This window comes from Periophthalmus magnuspinnatus, chromosome 21 (genome assembly GCF_009829125.3).
Source record: "Periophthalmus magnuspinnatus isolate fPerMag1 chromosome 21, fPerMag1.2.pri, whole genome shotgun sequence".
NCBI lineage: Eukaryota > Metazoa > Chordata > Actinopteri > Gobiiformes > Gobiidae > Periophthalmus > Periophthalmus magnuspinnatus.
In genome coordinates, this window is record NC_047146.1 from 5878200 (window position 1) to 5900540 (window position 22341).

The 22341-nt window shown below is 39.1% G+C and overlaps 1 protein-coding gene across 1 annotated transcript; it reads right to left on the minus strand.

The window, feature by feature from the left end:
• Positions 1 to 981: 981 nt before the first annotated feature.
• f5 (coagulation factor V) lies at positions 982 to 21392 on the minus strand. Its single transcript, XM_033987199.2, has 25 exons — positions 21198 to 21392; positions 20990 to 21072; positions 19863 to 19985; positions 18281 to 18493; positions 17338 to 17508; positions 16695 to 16916; positions 15417 to 15582; positions 15153 to 15333; positions 14980 to 15076; positions 13498 to 13703; positions 12401 to 12548; positions 10601 to 10813; positions 8418 to 10518; positions 7251 to 7419; positions 6126 to 6362; positions 5833 to 6049; positions 3592 to 3771; positions 3313 to 3429; positions 3160 to 3231; positions 2988 to 3073; positions 2764 to 2919; positions 2538 to 2682; positions 2268 to 2419; positions 2008 to 2190; positions 982 to 1765 (listed from the first exon to the last, which is right to left on the minus strand). The coding sequence occupies exons 1-25, from the start codon at positions 21329 to 21331 to the stop codon at positions 1619 to 1621; spliced, it is 5919 nt and encodes a 1972-aa protein (XP_033843090.1). The 5' UTR covers positions 21332 to 21392; the 3' UTR covers positions 982 to 1618.
• Between the last annotated feature and the right edge of the window lie 949 nt (positions 21393 to 22341).

Here is a 22341-nt window from a genome sequence, read left to right on the forward strand (position 1 = left end):
CAAATAAAAACAGAAAACATAGATTTAATTGTTTCTCTTGAACAAAATTCAGCTCAAATCTTTATCAAAATCACTGCATTTGAAGCTTTATAAGACTCAAAATCTGCACAAAACACTTAAAAAATACTATTTACTCTTAAAGTGCATTTTTAAATAGGTACTTTAACACTTTTAGTAGATTTTTTCATGTGATACTTTTACTTTTACTTGAGTATTTGAGTATTTAAAGAAACAAAATTGAGTTCTTCTTCCATAATATGTTACTTTTTGTCCTTTTTATCTTAGTAACTCAAATTTTTTAGATAAACATAACTCACAACTGAACTAGCTTGACAAACTGTTGATTAATCTTACAGTGCCCCCTTGTGGCGCACTGAGAGAACTACTCATCAAAACATTCCTCAATGTCAGTGTCCTTAAACTACACCAGGTCCATTTCTATCCAAAAATACTTGATACCGTACAGTAAATTCTTCAGTTCTACACAGCGACGCCAACAGCTGCCCGAGCGGAGCCTCCCAAAGCCGTCAGGAGGCTGGACGTTCCATAAAACTACTCCAGAGCCCATTTATCTTCAGGGATAAGTGGTGTGGACTCTGAGATTTTCACACCTCCGCTGCCTAGTTCAACATGATCAGCAAATGGATAAACGTGGCCTGTGTTTGCAGCTGCACGTGTCTGTTGACTCTGGGACTCTTAGGTGCCGTTAAGGTCGGTTAAGGTGTTAAAAGTAACGCCGCGAGAAGCTATCAAATCTGTCAACTGGGTGAAAACGTTGTAGGAGGGAAGACGTTCGGCTGCTCGTCCAATCCGCTTCTTTTGGATCGAGTTGTGGTCGGATTCCTGGCGGACACGGCCTTATATCATCTGACCAGAAATGAAGAACGAGCAGCCAAACGTCTTCACTTCTCCAACGTTTTGCCCAGAGTTGATTTTTTCTTCTTCTGTGGTTCAAACCTGGACGACAGACACGTCATTCATAATTTAACCATAAACTACATTTCAATTATATTTATTGAGAAAATAAATTACAAAGTCCCCCCATATTTACACATATTAGTATATATTTTTACATAAAATTATTACCAATAATACTGACATTCAAAGCCTCGTGTGTTGTTGTAAAAATGTGTGAAACAAGCCCAGAGCTGTGGAACATTCCCTTTTTCAAACGCAAACAGTGAGAGATAATTCATGTGGTCGTAAAGTTTGTCATGAGACTCTTGCGTTACATCGTGATGAGTTGTGCATGTGTCCGAGCGGAGCTGTACATGTGTCCGCTCTGACTACAGCTATGTTAGCGTAGCACGTCACATCGGATCATTAAGATATACTGCGGGCCACGTGACTTCTACCGAGTCCTTAAAAATAAGTGTTAGCGTCAAATGTCGTCTCTCTATTAAGCTGCATGTGCACAGTGTTTCAATATCGCACCTATTTACTGAGTTTAGTGTTGAGCAGAGGTCTAAAAATGCAGGGACATTCAGAACAAACATAATGTGTAAGTGCCATGAAGGACTTGATCAGGTAAATTGCATAAGTAGATCTCTCGTGTGGTAATGCTGTTGTTCACACTATCTGAGTAAAGTTATTATTTATGTGCCTGTATCTGTCAGAGTCATTCAGAGTCACAGCCCAGAAGTTCGATCCTCAGGGTGATGGCGTTCTTCCAGCTTTTGGGCATGATCCTGATGAAGCGTGAGAAAATGGGAGGATGGATGTAGTTCCTCACGTGGTCCGAGTTATTTGTGTTTGCTATGAAGGTCTGTGGAGAGGAGAGCAAAGCACTGTATGTTCAACTATGTTTGAAACAGATGTCACTGATGTAAATAAAGACTGAAGGTGTAACCCATAGACTGTATATATATATATATATAAATATATATTATTCTTAAGCCTGTATCACTGTATACTGTATATATTCTTTAGGCTGTATATATAAATGTATATATATTCTTGATCCTGTATATTCATATATATTCTTGACAGTCTCTGGGCGTACCGTACCTTGGAGGTGATGACCTCATCGTCGGTGTAGTCGGTCCAGTGCAGGCCGTCGTTGCTGAACTGCAGAGAGAAGGAGATGACGTACATCTCTTTCCCCAGAGACTTGGCTCCTTGTGTGACGATGCCTGTGATCTTCTTGGTGTGAGGCAGCTCCACCTGGAGCCACTGCTCCAGGTTATTTGTCTGTGGGACACAGGAAACAGTGTAAGTCTTAATATTCTCATTTCATTATTATGATGATAGTTTTTATTCCACTTTACCCTGGCCTGCCATGCGTTGATGGTTCCTTGTTTGTTGAGACGTGCATAATAAGGTTTCCATGGTCCTCCGTACCAGCTGCTCGCTGTGGAGCTCGCTGTTATGTGGGAGTTCTGTATCTGTCTGTTCTCCATCCCCAAAGGCACAGAGCAACCTTAGGCCACAGATAAAATACACATGCGAAATATAAGTACTTGTATAAGTACTTGTATAAGTACAAGTATATGTACGTCTGTTTATGTTTATCTGTGATGACACATTTAAAACGTTACCATCCAGCTCACAGCCGTAGTACTCCATGCGCAGTGTGGCACTACCGTACCACTCCACTGGGTGGAGCCGAATGAACCGACCGATTATAGGAGGAAAGAAGGTGTTGGTCTTGGTCACATAAGCCTCCTGGTTCCCAGGAAAAATCTGGTAAAAAGAGAGTGGACAGTTTAGGTTTGTCTTGTGAATTTGAAGTTTATTTTATTTTAGTTTAGCTTTAGCTTGTACCTTTCTGAAGCTCTTGCTGTCTCCCTTGTAGAATGTCCATCTCCGTCTGTCGTTACTGTATGAAATGGCGTACTTGAGCACATATTGTGAATAAAACATCTGTTTGGCCCCTTGGGTGGCTATCTGACTTATCACCACAGGACGCTGGAAGTCGACCTGGGAGAGCGGATGTGTAAACATTAAAACAAAATGGCTGTGCAAAGTACTTCTTCCTATATCCACACCTGAATCCAGCTGTTGTTTGCATCAGTGCTCCAGGCATTGTATTTTCCTGCATTGTTCAGTCGGGCGAGATGTGGTTTCCAGTATCCTTAAAAACAACATATAAATATAAAATCACAAAGTAAAATGACACAGACTTTAGGATGATGCTCTGACGACATAAACTCTTTGTACCTCTGGAGTTTTTAGCCGTCATCTGAACGTCTGTCACGCTGCCCGACTCCAGACCAAATGGATGGTAACAAACTAAAAACACAAACAAAATCAGTTAAACGCAGTGAAACAGAAACACATGAGAAAAATATAAGTTCTGTTTAAATATCTGACCATCATCCAAAACGAGGAACAGCGTCTGCATTCCCTTTTGTTGGATGCTCCCGATTTCAGTCTCCAGTTGCCAAAGTCCCGGTTTAGAGGGAATCATCTCTAAAGTAGCAAAACCTCCTAAAATAAAAAAATAAAAAATCTGTATAGCACAATTCATACACAAAGTACCGGTAATTCAAAGTGCTTTATAAGAATTTAGAATAAGAAAGTCACTAAAATCACAATCCAACAAATCAAAACATAAATAAACATCACAAAATAAGAGATATTCAAATGTACCTGGTAACAGCGGGTAAACGGCCTGTTTATAACTCCTGATTTTCTTGTGGAAAAAGCTTTGACCATGAAAGTGAACACTCTGGAAGTCTTTTGGAGAACCCATGTTGATGAGATGCCAGCGGACCAGCTGATTGGTGTACATCCTCAGACCCTTCAGGCTGTGAATAATGCCGTTGATTGCTGAAATAAAAACAACAAAACGTGTCTGTGTGATCCCTCAGTCGTCCAGGTCTGATCCATCGCAAAAGAAAAGTCAAATCTGTCAACTGGACAAAACGTTGTAGGAGTGAAGACGTTTCGCTGCTCGTCCTTCTTCAGTTCTGGTCAGATTACTGCTGGACACTGCCTTATATCTGTTTGAAGGAAGGAGCTAACGACACTGAAACCCTATTGTTTACAGTTTGTGTCTGAATCCTACTTAGCATAGTCATTCAAGCCCCTAAAGAGTGATTTCACACCTATTAACATCCTGGATAAAGTTACCGTAAATTTCGGACTACAGAGCGCACCTTGATATAAGCCGCACCAGCTAAATTTGAAGAGAAAATCAATTTTGTACATATATAAGCCGCACCTGAATAAAAGCCGCAGGTTTTCATATTGTAACATGAGATATTTACACAGAAAGACGGTGCACCGACACGCTTTTTTTTAAACTGTGCCTGAAAATTGGCACCAACACGACAACAACACGGGATGAACACATCTGCAGGTTTAGAAAATAAAGCTGCACCAACACGGAAAATCTGCTTTTATTTCCTCTGAACACTTTTGTTGTCTTTTTACATTGACCAAGTTGGATTCATTGATGTCGAGCTCACGTGCAGTGGCTCTATTTCAGGGGTCGGCAACTCGCGGCTCCGGAGCCGCATGCGCCTCTTTCCGCCTCATACTGCGGCTCTGCGTGGCTTGGGAACTGACACAGACACAGCTCACAGTCCTGCGTAAAGAGCCCTGATTTTCAGACGCTGTGCGCACAGGGGTCAGGAGCAACTTTGGCCCGTCCCTAATGACACACTAATAAGCTCGTCCGTAGATGTATCATGAAAATCCTGCTGGAAATCGCCACAGAAATCTATTTGATGTAGTAGCAAGTATATTATCTGCTCTTGTCTCCGCGGTGACGTATCACGTTTAACACATCAGACACGACGCACCAAACTAGAGCCACAAGCGAGTGAAAATGAGCCAAAACAAAAGTCTTTGGAGATCTTTTTCTTTACAGGTGACTCACGCACAGTCCGCTCTGCGTAACATACGGGAAAAGCAAATAAGGCAATGAAACCTTCAAAACTGCTTTGGCACATGGAGAATAAGCACCTGGGATTAAACGATACGCTACGAGTTTTTTGTTGTTGTTTTTTTTAAAGAAACTGCGGAGTAGAGTAGACATAATCACATAATCAGCGCGATGCATGATGCAGCGGTTTGGTGAGTTGTATTTTTTTTAATGCACTTAAGTTGTTTTTGCCATATTTATCTGCCACGTGTAGAAGGCTTGTCCGTGAAAGTAAAACCTACATTATTCCGTTACATTATTGTTATTATACAGTGTTATCTTCATTTTAGATGTCAAAAAGTATTTGCGGCTCCCAGTGTTTTATTTTATGTGGAAAGTGGGTCCAAATGGCTCTTTGCGTGTTAAAGGCCGACCCCTGCTCTGTTTCCTTTCTGTTTCTTTATCTTAAAAACTGCATCATATCCATTTCATGATGCGCAAAATGATCGTTCAAAATCAAAACTAGTGAATTCTTCAGAGCAGAATCTTTCCCCACGTCTGTCTCACTTTTACGTTTACAGCTAGAGAGCGCCCCCCAGGGGCCGTTATCCAGTAAAATTCCATATATAAGCCGCACTGCTGTAAAAGCCGCAGGGTTCAAAGCGTGGAAAAAAAGTAGCGGCTTATAATCCGAAATTTACGGTATAAATAAAGGATCGATGATGTCTGAGGCCCCCATTCCTGTTCAAAAATGGATTTCCTAACAAGAATTGCTTCTTTAACTCTCCTCTCAAACTCAAACTCACTTTTCTTTTCTTTGGCTAAGATCTGTACCTCACTATTTTCAAAGGAGTGGTGGAGATGAACAGCAGACTGGTGTCCCGAGAAGCTCTCACAACGGAGTGATCTGACCAGAACTGAAGAAATGTCTTGAACGAGCAGCAAAACGTCTTCACTCCTCCAACGTTTTGTCCAGTTGACAGATTTTTATTTCCTTTTACTAACATTTTTAAGTCACTCACTGTGGAACTGCAGGTTTTCTTTCAAGGCCACGATCGAACTCTTGTATCGCATTTTTCTTTGAATCTTTTGTACATTCTCCTCGAAGTACCAGCTCTGAGACTCATCAAATGTCATGAAAAGCAGCATGAACTCCCGTGTGTTTGTCAGTGATTTATTAAGGGTCCCTTCACGACACACCAACAGGGGCCCGATCAGACCAGACTGGATGTCCCGCTCCTAAAACACAACCGCGATCTCTTTAGTTTATATTTACATTCATAGACTTATTCTTAACTGTGAAAGCGATTCTTACAGGATTAACACCAGAGTAGTAAGCCCAAGTCCTGCAGTCGGACTCGCCCTCCGCTGGTCCGACCGCGGAGTTGACGGTCCATAAATAGGTGTAGGTTTTGTTCGGTTGGACCTCATTGTCGTACTTGTGCCAGTATTTGGAGCCGTCTTCGTAGTTTAACCCCTCGGTCTGTTTGGTGTAGGCAACTCCATTGGGATGTAAGGAGTAAGGGCGGCTGGCGTTGTTTTTGAACATAACCTAAAGATGAGGCAGACACCAGAATTATAAAGCGTAAACAAAATGCATTAGACAAAAAACACATTTAGAATAGAGACGTAATAATGCAAATCTCATGGTGTGATATTGTGGAGATGTTAAGTGAAAAAATGCTTCTTTTTCCATGTAAAAAGCCTTGACACGCCTGCAGTGCTGTATTACTGTCATAAATCTAAGAATTAAGTTATTTAAGAGTTATTTTTTCATACTGTCTGCATTGAAATGGAGCAAAGGATCATGGTCTATGTAGTTCCCTCTATTTTTTTAAGCAACTAATCAATGCTTTTAAAGGTCCTATATTACACAAAATTGACTCTTTTGAGCTTTAAGTCATGTTCTAATGCTGTTACCTCCTCAAAAACAGACCTGGAGTTGTGTTTTGTTTCATTCACACACGTCTGAGTAACACGTCTACATCTCCAAAGCTCAAAATGCTCTGTTCCACCTTGTGATGTCATGAAGTGATAGTTTTCAAGCTCCTTTTACCTTTTGTTCAGTAGAAATGGGCAGTTCCAAAGCTGAAATGATCCAAATGATTCTAGAAATGAAGGTGTGTGGAGTTTAAAAACACAGCGGAGCACTTCCTGTATCACCACATGATGACATCACAAGGTGGAACAGAGTGTTTTCTGTTTGAAGGAGGAAATAAAAAGCCTAAATATGCAGGGTTTGTGTGTTAAACATGTGTGAATGAAACAAAAAAAACAACAACACAACTCCAGGTCTGTTTGTGATGAGGAAATTACATTATTAAAATCAGAGAATAGCGTAATATGGGCCCTTTAATCACAGAAGTTTATAATTCGATATATTGTGAGACTTTTGACGATATTCCGGTTGTCGATGAAAAGACAATGTTATGAGTCTCACCATAATATCTTGTCCGACCTCTGCCTTAATAAGAGGTCCCAGAATCCCCAAGTGCTCGTCGATCTCTCCTCGGATGTCCGGGGTAGTGAAGGTACTGTCCAGGTATTCTCGGAAAATCACCTTTTTAAACTTTGTCTCGCGGCTGTTTAACTGCGATCTCTCTTGTCTCCTGAAATGGAATAAGACGATGAACTAAGTGAACTCCAAGCCATATTTACCCATTCAACAAAATACACACAGCGGTCAGTTCATTGATTATCGCCTTTAGAGTTTAGAGTTTAGCGGTGGTGAAGTCGTCATTTTGTTACTTAAGTAGAAGTATCACGTGAAAAAATCTACTTAAGTAAAAGTACCTGTTTAAAAATGTTTAAAAGTAAAAAGTAAAAGTAATTCACACAAGTTTTGTTCATTTGTTAAAGTTCAAATGTAGTAATATACATTAAAAATGATGCATATTTTGTTCAGCAGTAAAAATACAAATCCATTTCTTAACTTTTCTTATGAATTTTGTGTGTTTATTTTTGTTTTGCTCAAAGTCGAAGCTTCAACTCAAAAACTTTAGTCAGGATGTTTCCACGAACAAGGTAAAAATAACCCCTCAAATCATATGAAAAGTACTTTTACAGAGGCTAGAGATTGACTATTTGTTTTTTGGTTTTTTTTTCATGGCCGATTGTTTAGAATCCAGAGCAACCAATGGCCGATAAGATCTGCCAATAATCGACCAATTTTGATTATTTTCCTCAAATTATGTCATTTAAATTTAGTACAGACAGGTCCATATCCCCTTTTTTAAACCACAAACCCATAAAAGAGCTGTGTAGTCACGTTTTGTGCAGTGATCTCTTCGTTTTAAAGTGTTAAAATAAAACTCTGTGTGTGTATTTTTAAGGCAGAAGATCGACCAAAACAAAACATCGGCCTGTGCTGGAGATTTAAGGCTAGTCGACAAAAAAAAAGTCCAAATATCGGTAATATCGGCCAATCAATATATCAGTTTATCTCTGACAAATACCTGCTCTTAAATGTAGTAAAGCAAAAGCAAAAAGTTCTGATCCTATAAGTAAAATATGCCTCACTTTCAGAAAAAAATAACTTAAAAATACTCAAACAAATAACCAAACTGTATAAATGTCATGTTAAATATATATAAAAGTAAAATCTTACCTGTGCCCGTAGCCGGCGTAGTCCCACTCCACCTCTTCCGCCGCGATAAAATAGATCTTCGTATTCTTCCCCACATTTTTTAAGTAATATTTGGTGGCGTCGTCCAGACTAAAATGCTTCATGTTTTCGTCGCTGCTGTAGGGGTCTTTATAGGACACATACTCGTACTCCTCCTCCCTCACGTTTTTCCGCTCGTCCAAATCCAGGTGATCCGGCTCGTCCCCTGGTATGTACAGCTCGTAGTCGCTGAAGTCCGGTCTGGGCACGCCGATCACTATGGGGTTATTGATGAGGTCGTCTTCGTCGGACACTGGTTTGGGCGGGAGCGGCCTGGACCCCCGAGGCGACATCCCGGGGTTAAATCCGCGCGGGGAGAAGGGTAATCCGCTCCGGGCTTGCGGGATGTAATCTTTCCTCTTTTTGGTTTTCATGCCTTGACCTCTGTTCGGCCAGTGTCGCATGGTCACCTTTTTAACCGGCTTTTTGGGGGGATCCGGTTTGCCGATGTATTTCACAATATGATCCGGGATTTCCATTGGGACAGTTTCGTGTTTCGTGTCGTAGGTCCAGTTTTGCGCAGGGTTTTTGAGCGGTTTGGTTTTAATCGCTTCTGTGATGTTTTCTTGAAGGTAAATAACTATTTCCTCGCTGCTCACGGAGGCGCCCACTTCTTCAAAATTATCCACAATATAAGAATTAGACGATTTTGTTTCATTTGAGACGTTTTCCACAATGGTTGCTGAATCGTACGTCAATGTTTTGTCAGAATTTGCTTCCGTGGATGTGTTTATCTGGAAAAAATCGGTTGTATTTTGAATTTCTGTGAGTTTATTATGAGTTTCAATAGATTCTGTAGAGTTTGATGCATTCACAAACGTGTTCAAGTCAGTTACGTTGTCGAGCGTTGTTGCCGTTAAACCAGTAAAATTACTCAACGCGGTTTCCGAAGAAGTTTGATTTGTGGCGTTTTCAAAAGCAGTTTTTAAAAATGTAGAAGTATTTTGTAAATCTGTTGCGTTGAGCGTTGGTTCAAATAAGCCAGTGTTGTTCTTAGCATCTTCTTCTGCGGTTTCCAACGCGACAGAACCGTTCACCAACGTAACCGCATCCAGAGAGAAATTGCCAGTTTGGTTCTTCAACGTCGTGTGATTCGTTAAACTGTCCAAATCGACGGAAGAATTAATTATATTTCCCATGGGTCCGAAAAGGTCATTTGGACTAGTTATGTTTTCTATTGTATCCTTAAGTAATTCAGAAGCAATGGCGCTTTCGGTATCATTTAACAGATGTTGCTGCCCCCTAGTGGAGTCGTTAGATATGTTCCCTGTCGACGTCATATTCAAATCAGCGCTTTGGATGACGATTTCTGTTGCGTTGTCCGATGCCGTTGATCCGTTCTTCACACTGTGGTCACTTGAATCCTTTGGGGAGTTGCTGGTTATGTTTTGCGGCACGTCGTAGACAAACACGTCCCCTCGACTAAAGATCTCCTCTGAACTATCGGCAACAAAATCGCTAACGAAAGTCATGTTTACCATGTATAATTTTCTTACATCTGAACTCGAGGGGTCACTAGAGTCGGTTACAGTGGCAGTGATGAGTGGTCTGGTCTCGTTATTGTCAAAAACGGTGAGATTTGAACTATCAGTTTCTAAACTTTTGTTCCCAGTTGATAAAATTCCTGCGTTGCTGCTGCTTGTATTTACTTCAACCTTTTCTTCAACAGTTTTCCCATTTTTACTCAGTGTATCGTCATATCCATTTGACGCATCCGAGTCGAGAAAAGACAAATCCAGCAGCTCCATATCCGTAGACTGGTTTTTCAAAGACCTTAGGCCCCATTCCGCAGCAATTCCTTCTGTGTAATCATCTACCTCTATCGGCTTCTCTTTCTCTTTTTTCTCCTCCTCCTTCTCCTTTTCTTCCTGCTCTTTCTGGATCTCCTCCAAAGTGGCAGGTTTCCACTCTTTCCACTCGTTTGTGACCTTATCCTCATCCTCGTACTCGTATTGGTAGTCCCGAAAGCACTCCACGTCGTTGAACTTGACGCGGACGCCCTTGGTGCTTTCGTGGGTGTTGAGAGACGCCAGGAGCCACACGCCTAGAAATCAGAACGACAGCGATAAAACGGAAGTATCTGTTTTTGCGATTAAACTCTTCAAACGTAAACTCAACCCTCTTACCGATGTTGTCCATGTTCATAGAGATGGTTTCTCCGGTCATGGGGTAAAGGCTGAGCATGTCCTCGGTGCGATCGTTCAGCTCAAAAGGATGACCATAAAACGTCGCCGTCTGAATGAAATCCTGTGCTCCCACACTGGAAACATGCCACGTGGCGACTTCACCATTACAGAAGCCGAGGTCTGGCCCGCTCTCAAATGTGTATCCGTTTATCGCTGAAATAAAAGATACAATTGAACTTTATTGTACTATTGTCTGTCAAATCCAGACTGATATCTCTCTGTACTTTTTATATAGGCGAAGGAGTTATTTGCCTATTTTTGTTTGCTCTAAGATTCGTTTAGTACTTTTGTTTACGGGACATTAGTTTGCCAGTTTATTTTTGGGTTAATCTGCATAATAAAACAATCAAATCTGTCAACGGGACAAAAAGTTGCAGGAGTGAGGAGCGTTGTAGCGTTTTTTTGGTCAGATTACTGCTGGACACTGCATATATCTGTCTGAAGGGAGGAGCTAATGACACTGAAACTAACAATATAGAAATGGTTTGAGAGAATCAGTTTTTGTTATGATCTATCTCCAATTTATAACTACATCCTCAGACGCAAATCAAGAAGAAAACAATAGAGCTAGCCGGTATGCTAACAGGTGTGACGGCGCCAATTAAAGGCCTAACTAATTGCTAACTATGACCCAGGGCACAGTTCACGTCATATTATTCATTCATTAGACCTAGCTAACAAACAGAAACCGTAAACAAACAGGTGTGTTAGTTTCAGCGTAGTGAGCTCCTCCCTTCAGACAGATATGAGGCAGTGTCCAGCAGTAATCTGACCAGAACTGACGAAACGACTTGGACGAGCAGCGAAACGTCTTCACTCCTACGTTTCATCCAGTTGACAGATTAATTTTTCTTTTACTACGGATCAGACCTGAACGACTGAGGGATTACACAGACGTCATTGCTTATTTAACATATATTTTTGCTATGTTCATTTTTCTGATGTTTTGCTAATTTGTTTAGTATAATTTGCCCTTGTGAAACTTAGCGCCATTTCTGTTTCTGTTTTAATCTGTGGGGCCTCGGGCGGGATACGGGTGGGTGGTTCAGGTGGACTATGGTTTTTCCCAGTCAGGAGCAGGTCGGCCTTGTACATATAAACGTGTTTGTTTGCTGCTCACGTGGAAATAAATCTAAGTTGATTTTATTACGTTGCGCTGCGTAAACCACGTCCCCATGGAAACCAAAGTGAATATCTGAGTTATGTTTCGTCCTACGTTTGCTCACCGCTTTCGTTTGTTAGTTTTCGTTGACAAATAGTCACCACACCCAGTCAAACGTGATTGATATCGTGGCAAAAGTATTTTTTTTTACTAAATGATTTTGGGGCAGCGCTACAGTTTTGTTGCTTGTTTAGAGGAAGGAGACACATTTCATATACTTACTCTTCAAATGCAGATCTCTCTCTATGTTTTTTTTATACTAAATTAACATCAGTCTGGTCCCCACATCCTCCGCTGCGTCTCAAGCCCGGTCAAACGTGATCGTCCAATCAGATTTGTTTATTTCAGTGACATGTGAAATGAAGGAGCTCATTGGTCTGATTTACAAGTAAAACCAAAAGAGTTTAGTGCTTCGCCCATTGATTCTGCAGAAATCCACCATGTTTTTGAGCCCCTGGTGATATGTTTTTTCACTTTACATTTATTATTTCGCACCACGCTTGTCCCTGATTGGCCCATTTGAAAACAGAGCGATTCTTTGTAAAGTATTGAAGGTGTGTATATAATGAAAAACTCACTGTGCATGACGTTTGACTTGTAGAACTCAGGATCGTCCTTATTCACCCTGAACTGGTCACAGTTCCTGTTTATGTTCTCGTCCAGGTACCAGCTTTTGTTCTCGTCAAACACAGCAAAGACGGCGTGCTGCTCCTTGTCTGCTTTGAGCTGGAAAGACAAAAGAATAGATGTAATTCTTTCTATTTCTTCACACTGTCGTATGTGGGGACTAGCTTCATTTAAAACACTGAAATAACAGACAAGGAACAGACTTTTATATCGCTGTAAGTAAATATAGATGATAAACGATAATACTGAAACTAACTTATGCCACGCACACAAAAACCTGAGAGCAGATGAAGTATTCAGAATGTAGTACTCTGATTGGACCAAGTACCAGAATATGTTACAAAATACATTTTAATTCAGAGGTTCAGCATTCTGTGACTAAATACATTTACATCAAGTATTTGTTCCATCACTGCATAAGCAAGACACGTGTTAGTGTCAATCCCAAAAGGAAAAGCCAGACTTATTTTGACAAGTTAAAATGAATTCACTTTAAAGCCATGTTATTATTATTATTATTAGATTATTTTCATATGTTTTATTTATTATATTTCTTCTTATTATTATTAGATTAGATTTATTTTAGATTTATTATTATATATATTTTTCTTTTTTATATTTTATTTATTATATTTTATTATTATTTTCATATTTTTCAATTTGATTATTATTATTAATAATAATAATAATAATTTTCATGTATTATTATTATTAGATTATATTTATTTTTATTTATTATTATTATTATTATTATTTCCTTATTTTATTTATTATCTTTTATTTATTATCATTATTGTTTTCATATTTTTATTTTTTATTTGATGATGATTATTATTATTTTCATTTTTTTCATTTATTATATTTCTTATTATTATTATTAGATTAGATTTATTTTTAATTTATTATTATTATTTTCTTTTCCTTATTTTATTTATTATCTTTTATTTATTATTATTTTCACATTATTATTATTATTATTATTATTATTATTATTATTATTATTATTATTATTATTATTATTATTATTATTATTATCATCATGTATTACCTGCACATTCCTGACATTGAGCGACTCGCTTTTACAGATGAGCATTGGTCCGATGAGCCCTGAGGCGATGTCCCGGGGCGTGTCCACGGCGCTGTGGTACATCCGCGTGAGGCATCGAGAGTCTTCGTTCAGCGGCTCGTCTTCCTCAATAACGTGCCACTGATACGTGTGAGTCTCCCCCGGCTGAACTCCATGAGACTGATTACCTGCAACAGCGTCAGGTTATCAAACATCTGCAGCTTTTCAGAATCTAAAAAGAGACTTGTCCCTGCGTTTGTGTCCAGGAGGTCTGACGACTGTAACGTCCTCCTCACTGGACTCTACAAACGAGCCACAGAACAGAACATCCAGAACAGAACATCCAGAACAGAACATCCAGAACAGAACATCCAGAACAGAACATCCAGAACAGAACATCCAGAACACTGCTGCTCGGGTCAGGACTAGAACCAGGAAGTACGAGCGCATAAGTCCTGGTTTAGTCCTGGTTTAGTCCTGGTTTAGTCCTGGTTTAGTCCTGGCCTCCTAATGGTGTCCAGAGTCAGGACTAAACCAAGACTAAACCAGGACTAAACCACGACTGAACCAGGACCAAACCAGGACTAAACCAGGACTGAACTAGGACTGAACCAGGACTAAACCAGGACTGAACCAGGACTGAACCAGGACTAAACCAGGACTAAACCAGGACTAAACCAGGACTAAACCAGGACTAAACCAGGACAAAACCAGGACAAAACCAGGACTAAATCAGAACCAAACCCAAACCAGGACTAAATGAGAACTGAACCAGGACTAAACCAGGACTAAACCAGGACTAAACCAGGACTAAACTCGGACTAAACCAGGACTAAACCAGGACTAAACCAGGACTAAACCAGGACTAAACCAGGACTAAACTTGGACTAAACCAGGATTGAACCAGGACTAAACCAGGACTAAACCAGGACTAAACTTGGACTAAACCAGGATTGAACCAGGACTAAACCAGGACTAAACTTGGACTAAACCAGGATTGAACCAGGACTAAACCAGGACTAAACCAGGACTAAACTTGGACTAAACCAGGATTGAACCAGGACTAAACCAGGACTAAACATGGTCAATCAGTGTTTGAGTTTTGTGCAGTTAAAACCTGTAACATTCTTCCTGAAGATGTGACTCAGACCTCGACTTTGACATTATTTAAATCCAGACTCAAACGGTTCTGTTTATCTGTGAATGTGACTGAAAGACTTTTATTCTGCCTCTTATGTTTTTATTTGTTGTATTGTGATTTTAATGTCTTTCTTTATCAGTAAAGCACTTTAAATTACTTTATGTACCAATTGGCCTTTTTATTCTTTAAGTATATTTTTAAACAGGTACTTTAATACTTTTACTTAAGCAGATTTTGTCATGTGATAGTTTTCCTTGAGTATTTTTTGCTCTGTTACCAAAATTCTTCCACTGTTGTACACACATTTGACAAAAGTAACTCACCTCCCGCTGGGTAGTTGACTCCTTCCTGTGACTTTTCGATGGTGAGTCCATGTGGGTAGATGCTGTACGGCCTCGACGCCATGTTCTTAAAGACGATCTGAAAACGAGCACGAAATAACGACGCATGTTTTCACACTTGACAAGCGACAGTGAACGCGTTTTGGACCACGTACCTTGACGACATCCCTGATCTGAGCTCGTATAACTGGCCCCAAAATCCCAAGTTCATTTTTCCTTTGCTGATTTTCCGCTTTTTCAGTGAATGACTCGTTTTTGTACAGCGTGAACACAGCCTTCTTGTACTTCTGACCGATACGTACGGGAGAATTGGTGAGATACTTCAACTTGAAACCTCTTGTAGGTGAAACAACAGTCGTCAGCATGAGTTCACACAGAAATGAACAGCAGTTATCTGTACAAAAAGATTAAACACTTACTCATCGGTGTGGACAGGCATGTCGGGTGCGTAGTCCCAGACGACCTCTTCAGCTGCGATGTAATACGTCCACACTCGGCTCTGACGTTTTTGGGCGATGGTCAGTGTCCTTTGAGGGGCGTTGAAACCTGGACAGTTTTTCACCTCAAAGAACCCGTGCATGCCAGCTGCAGAGAGAGAGAGAGATTATATGAACTACAAAGGCGCGTCCCGAGTGCGATATACTGATGGAGTAAATGTAGACGATAAATGACGACACTGAAATGAATTTATGCCACGGACACAAAACCCAAGAGCGGATTTAAACCACAAAAACTATTATAAATCTACAATATTGTTAAAAATCATGAGCTGCAACAAATAAACAGCAGAATTAAACACTTTAGTTGTTAGTTTGCATGTGCATTATTATATTTAGATATTTATATTACATTTTTTTATATGATTATGATGATGATGATTATTAGTATTACTATTTCCATATTTTATATATTTTTTACTTTATTTTGATTTATTTATTTTATTTGTTATTTTGATATTATTATAATTATTATTATTAGTTAAATTTTTATATTATTTAAGATTTTTTATGTATTTATTTATTTGTTAATACCATATTTTTCAATTTAATTTTATTTATTTTATTATTATTATTAATATTTCTTTTTTTTTATTACCTTTACATTCTTGATATTGAGCTTACCTAGCTTACGTCTGTAATGAGTCATAGAAGTTATTAATTTAGCCTTTTATGGCTTAAATATGATCATATAAAAAATTTTAAAAATCCAGTTTTGCAAAGAAAAAGTGCATACGATAAATATTAACCCCCAAAAAACTTTCATACTTAAGTACTGTACTTAAGTAGTATTTTTAGGTATCTGTACTTTACTTAAGTACATTTTACAGTGTGTACTTATACTCATTACATTACATCCTGACTAAAGTTTTCGAGGTTCAAGCTTCGGCTTTGAGCAAAACTAAAATAAATACACAAAATTCATGAGAAAAATTAAGAAATTAATTTGTATTGTTAAAGTTGAACAAAATATGTCTAATTTTTAAACAATATCACTACATTTACACTGTAACAAATGAACAACACTTGTGTGAAATACGTTTTTTACTTCTGTATCTTTACTTTTACTTAAGTAACAAAACTGAGTACTTCATCCACCGCTGGTAATTATTGTGGCCTAGAAATACATGGAACAAAATAAACGGATTTGACTTAAATATAAACCCACTATGGCACGAGCAGATGTCACACACACCTTACCTTCCATGTGCTTGAAGGTATGTGAAGACAGGAGCCAGCGCCCGGGGTGAACGGCGGTCATGCTGGCGGTGGCGCAGGTTCCGCTGACGAGGCCCACAGAGGAGACTTTGTGCCCGTCCTGCTGCAGCACCTGTCCATTCATGTGAACCGAGAACACCTCCGGATCAGAGCTCATGCCCAGGAAGTGCAGGCTGACAGAGGTGTGGGCGCAAACCCGCACATCTGGAAAGAATTAGAGTTCACTTTACATTAAATAAACTATGGTCCCTCTGTTTGTACCTGCTGCTGTCAGACTCGTCGTTTTGGTCTTAAATGTTCGTATTAACCCGCTCTACATGATCCTGGGGTTTTTATTTCACATTATTTTATTTATACAGGCCAGTGGACACAGAAAATAGGGATGAAGTTGGTTAAGTTTTGCCCAGTATTTGTCTGTGGGTCTGACTGTTCAATGACGTTTAAGTCGAGAGCGGGAATCGAACCACCAACCACAGGATCAATGGACAAACACTCTACGAACTGAGCTACTGTCGCTCCTGGTGCATCTGTAAATGTCATTGGTTATGTTTTGGCCAATCATAAAGGTTTTTACAGCAAATATTTCACAAATAATAAAAAAATATGTACGGAAACTGTAACTTACCAGGCAACGTCCCATCTGTGTATCCATTTATCGTGTACTTGATATGTTCATCATCATCATCTTTTGACTTATATTTGGGCGTGTATTTGCTCTCTCTTTCTTTAAAAACCCCAAAGAGAAAGACCAACTCGTGGTGGATGCCAATCTGCTGTCCTGACGGGTCCAAAGTGCCTACGGATGAGAATAACATAAATAATATTAACACAGATGTTTTGTCTCTATATGACTGAAAGGTTTTTATTTTGCCTCTTCTCTTTTAATATTTAATTTTATAATGATTATGTATGTATTATGTCTCTTGGCTGGCCTGGGAACGCCTAGGGGTCCTACCGGAGGAGCTGGAGTGACTGTCTGGCGTGAGGGAAGTCAATAAACAATAATATCGTTTATCGTGATAAAAAGGGTCAACAATAATCGTTTGTGGGATATTTTATAGAATCGTGACAATCGATAATAAAGAAATTGCGTTTATATCACAAAAATACGCAGAAAAAAAAGATTTATCCACAGGGGAGTCAACAGGGGGGGACAAAGGGGTCTGTTGTCCGGGGCCCCAGAGTCTTAGGGGGCCCAGAATGGGACCTTCTTCCTATTAATTTGTATTACAGGGGGCCCATGTGAGGCTTATTGCCCCAGAGTCTCCAAATTTGAGTCGACGGCCCTGTTCATCCATAATATTCTCTGTTTTAAAGTTATAATTAATCATTTCCATAACAACTTTACTCATTATTGTGATATAATCGTTAATCAGAATTATTTTGGGCATGATAATCGTCACACAAAATTTCATCCCAGCCCCAAATGGATGGATGTTTTCTTTGTGATTTATTTACTTATTCCGTTAAACACTTTGAATTACCGGTACTTTGTGTACAAATTGTGCTGTACAAATAAACTCGCCTTGCCTTTGCTTTGCCAATCGGCTCAAATGGTCCAGTCTTACCATGTTTGCAGATGAGCAGAGCCCCGATGAGGCCTGAGTTGTAGTCCTCCACCACAGTCCGATGGGAGACGTAGGAGTAGGTGAGGCAAGACGGGTCGTTCCTCTGAGGGGAAACCTCTGCCGTCACCTCCCAGTAGTACACGTGTTCCTCGTTAGGCCTGATGACGTCGTCCCTTTTCTCATTTTGGGAAGTGTTGTCAAAGTAGTAAGCCCCTGCAAGAAAACAAAGTACTGAGTAGGAAGTGTCACAATAGCAGATTTTGAAACATGATGTATTGCTACAGAGAAATATAACAATAAATGATAATACTGAAAACACTTTAAGCCACTGACATGATAACAACAAAGCAATATTTAGTTGTAGAAGTTACTTTTTCAATAGTCTACAGCTCAAATCTTATCATAATATAACAAAAATCTCCTCATTATTGCAAAGAAAATGTACGCACGCTAATATTGAAAATACAGGGTGTCCATAAAGTCTTTTTACAATTTTAAAACTTAATTATAAAGTCAATTGATAAGACATATGAATAGGATTTGTTCTATTGTGCTCAGTGGTTATACAAGTTATTAATCACACCAAAGTCTGCATGTTCAAGAGTTCATCAAACATTTCCAGACCGTTGGATTGGAAGGGATGGGCCAATTCTGTGTCCACCATGTTCACCAGATCTCACACCTCTGGATTTCTTTCTGTGGGGCTGTGTTAAAGATGTCATGTATCGGACAAAGATACGGAACATTACTGAACTAAAACAAAAGATATAGATGAGATTGAACCATTGATGAGGCTCTGCTGCAGCGAACATGGCAAAAAAATCCAGCCCCGTCTTGATGTGCTTCATGAGACTAAAGGAGCCCATATAGAGGTGTTTTAAAGAAAGTAAAGTACAGTAGAACAAGTCTGATTAAGATATCTGCTCAACTGCCTTTGTCATGAATGTTTTAAATTGTAAAGCGACTTTATCGACACCCTGTATCATTCCAGCTTCCATATATTGAACAATAAGTCGATATAATAATTACTGTGAACAATATTGAGTCATTTCTAATCTTTAAAACGGAGACATCTACAGCCAGTCCTCTGTCAGTAAAAGCACATGATCTGGAGCAGAGTTCAAACTTTGGGGGGAAAAATTTGACTTTTTCATATTGTTTATCTACAGGAAATTAATACAGTTGTTTTAATGGGACAAAACAATAATAATAATGAATCAGATGCCCTCCCTGACTTGTTTCTAATCGCCTCGGAATGCTCTGGCCTTGAAACACTGTGTTCCTTCGTGTTTCCTGTAAACTGCACTGAGGTCTTTTCATTAGACTTAATAAGTTTCCATTTCCTCCGCAGTAGTGTCCGGTCGTACGTGATGATGAAGAGCGCCATTACCTGAAGCCACTCGTTGGACTTCAGTACCGAACACTTTGATAATCTGCCTGTTCAGGTTAATATTTTAGAACAAGACAAACAATCGTATTTGTTTAGTTGCTTCACGCGAGGCGAATCAGCTCGAGCATTCATTGAAACTCTGTGTCTGTAGGTTAAACCACGACTGTCTTGAACGCCTCCATCTGGACCCACCTTCGGACTGTTTCCCATAAGCGATCCCGTGTGGGTGGATGCTGTATTCTCCTGCTGCCATGTTCTTGAAAGTGACGACAATGGTCTCGCCTTCTTCAGCCCTCAGTGTCGGTCCCATTAACCCTAGACACAGACAAGAGTTTGTTTTTAAAATGTCAAAATGATACATAGGAAAAGCCAGTGATGTCAGTTCAATCTGATTCAGTTTTGTGGTTTGGGGTGTTTTTGTTTTTGTTCTTGTTCTAGTCTTGTTCTAGTTGACGTACAGTACGGTAGTAAAGGTTTATGTGGTTTGCATAACTCTTTGCAACAACAGATACAGGAAAAGTACAAGTTAATGAGACGTTAGCTGGAATTAATCTTGTTTTCCCTCTTAAATCTTAAATGGCATTTGATTAAAATCTTTATAAAGTCATTCCATTTAACCCAGACAATTCACCACGCTATTTTAATTAAAAATAGCAGTGAAATTCTCAGAGGTTTCAGCTAATTTAATCACGCTGATCAAGTTCTTGCCTCAGAATAGTCAAACTCCCAGTTATCCCTAGTTATAAGGCATTTCCCCAGGTTAAACCAAGTTAATAATGATAATAATAATACATTTTATTTATATAGCGCTTTTCAAGATACTCAAAGTTGCTTCACAATACATACAAGAATAAAATATCACAAAATTTACAACATAAAATCAAACATTAAAAGCAATTTTGAAACAGGTGAGTTTTGAGTTCTTAGTTAAACTAACTAACTTAGACTTAGTTAGTTGGATTCAGTCTATTCTCCATGAACAAGCAGCATTTGATCGTTTATGTTTAGCGTGGTGTTCAAAACTCTCACATACATCATTTTATTTAACAATCTACATTTTTCCGTCAGCTTTTTCCCTCTAAATTTTGAATTACATTGAATTAAATAGTTAAAAAGTATTTCAATTTAACCCAGACAACAATTCTTCACACAATAATCTGCATTTATCACGTAAGAAACACAAAGAGATTCAGCATTTATAATAAACACAAAAATAGGTGTGTTATATTCAAACTTTAGGAGCATATTTGGATTACGTTACACAGCAGTGAGAACATGTTTACTTTAATTAAGAACATGCAGCTTGTTTACGTGTTTACCTAACCAAGAGGGATGTGCTTTAGCCCGGGTGAAGCCTGCCTCATATTCTCGAAACACCACTTTTTTATACGTCTGACCGAGCCTGGATAAAAGAGTGGACACATACAAAACATGAAGGAAAGCAGCGAGGTTGTTTTTCTGTGTTCAAATCAACATACAACATATAGAGACGCATTTTGAAATAGAAATAATAGAAAATAATCATACCCTTTTGTCCCAGAATAATTCCAGTCTATTTCCACAGCAGCGATGTAGTAGCGTCTCTCCCTGGGACTCCGCTGCAATGCTGGGACACATAAGACAGTAGTTAAGACCAGGACGAGGACTCCACAGAGCCTCATTCTGAGCAGTTCCCAGTTGGTTCTTTAGGTTCTCAGATGCTGCCTGTGTCTGTGTCTGTGTGAGTGAAGTTTGCAGTGTGCTCTTTATATGTGAGCGGCACAAACGCACACATGCGCATTGTAAACATTATGTCTCGGGCCAATGAACCATGTCCCTGTCTGTTTTCTCTGGTTCCTCTTTAATTGGAAACGTGTGTATTTCAGTCTGAGTCACCTATGAGTGTCCATCAGTGTTCTGTAACTGTTCTTTGGGATTGCTAGATGACGTGAAAGAAAATATATTGCTTGGGAAATAAGGTTAGTATAGCAACGCAAATAATAATAATAATAATAATAAAAAGTTTTTAAAAATGTAAATAAAAATTAGACATGTTTTTTTATACTGATAATGCTATTTTAGACTGAACTGTGAGAATTACAGATTAGCCTACATGTTTGATAAAATAAAAAACACAAAGCAAAAAGCAAACAATCCCCAAAGTGAAACGATTCCCATTCAAATAACAGTAACTTGTGTCCTTGGGCAAGACACTGTCCCTCCTGTCCTTCAGAGCCTGTGCGCAGTGGTGTGTTCGTGTGTGTGAATGTAGTGGGTCCTGGATGGTAAATGGTTTGAGGAGGTGGAAAAGTTACCATTTAAACTGAATTTAAACCCAATGAACTGTCTCTGAGGGTTCAATTTAATCATGCTGATCACGTTCTCCTTTCAGAATAGTCAAACCCTCAGTTATCCCTCACTTTAAGTCATTTCCCTGGGTTAAACTCAAACCTGCAGTCAGGAATATTCAAGATTAAAGACAATTTAAGTAACATGACTCGTTAGCCTTAAGCTAATTAGGTGGGTAAACAAAGTTATTTAAGCTAACTAACTCTGGCTTTTACTATTAGGCTAACTAAGTTTTACTATTAGGCTAACCAACTTTTACTATTAAACTAATTATCTTTTACTATTAGGCTAACTATCTATCTTAGACATAGTTGGATTTAATCTTTTCTCCCTGAATAAGCAG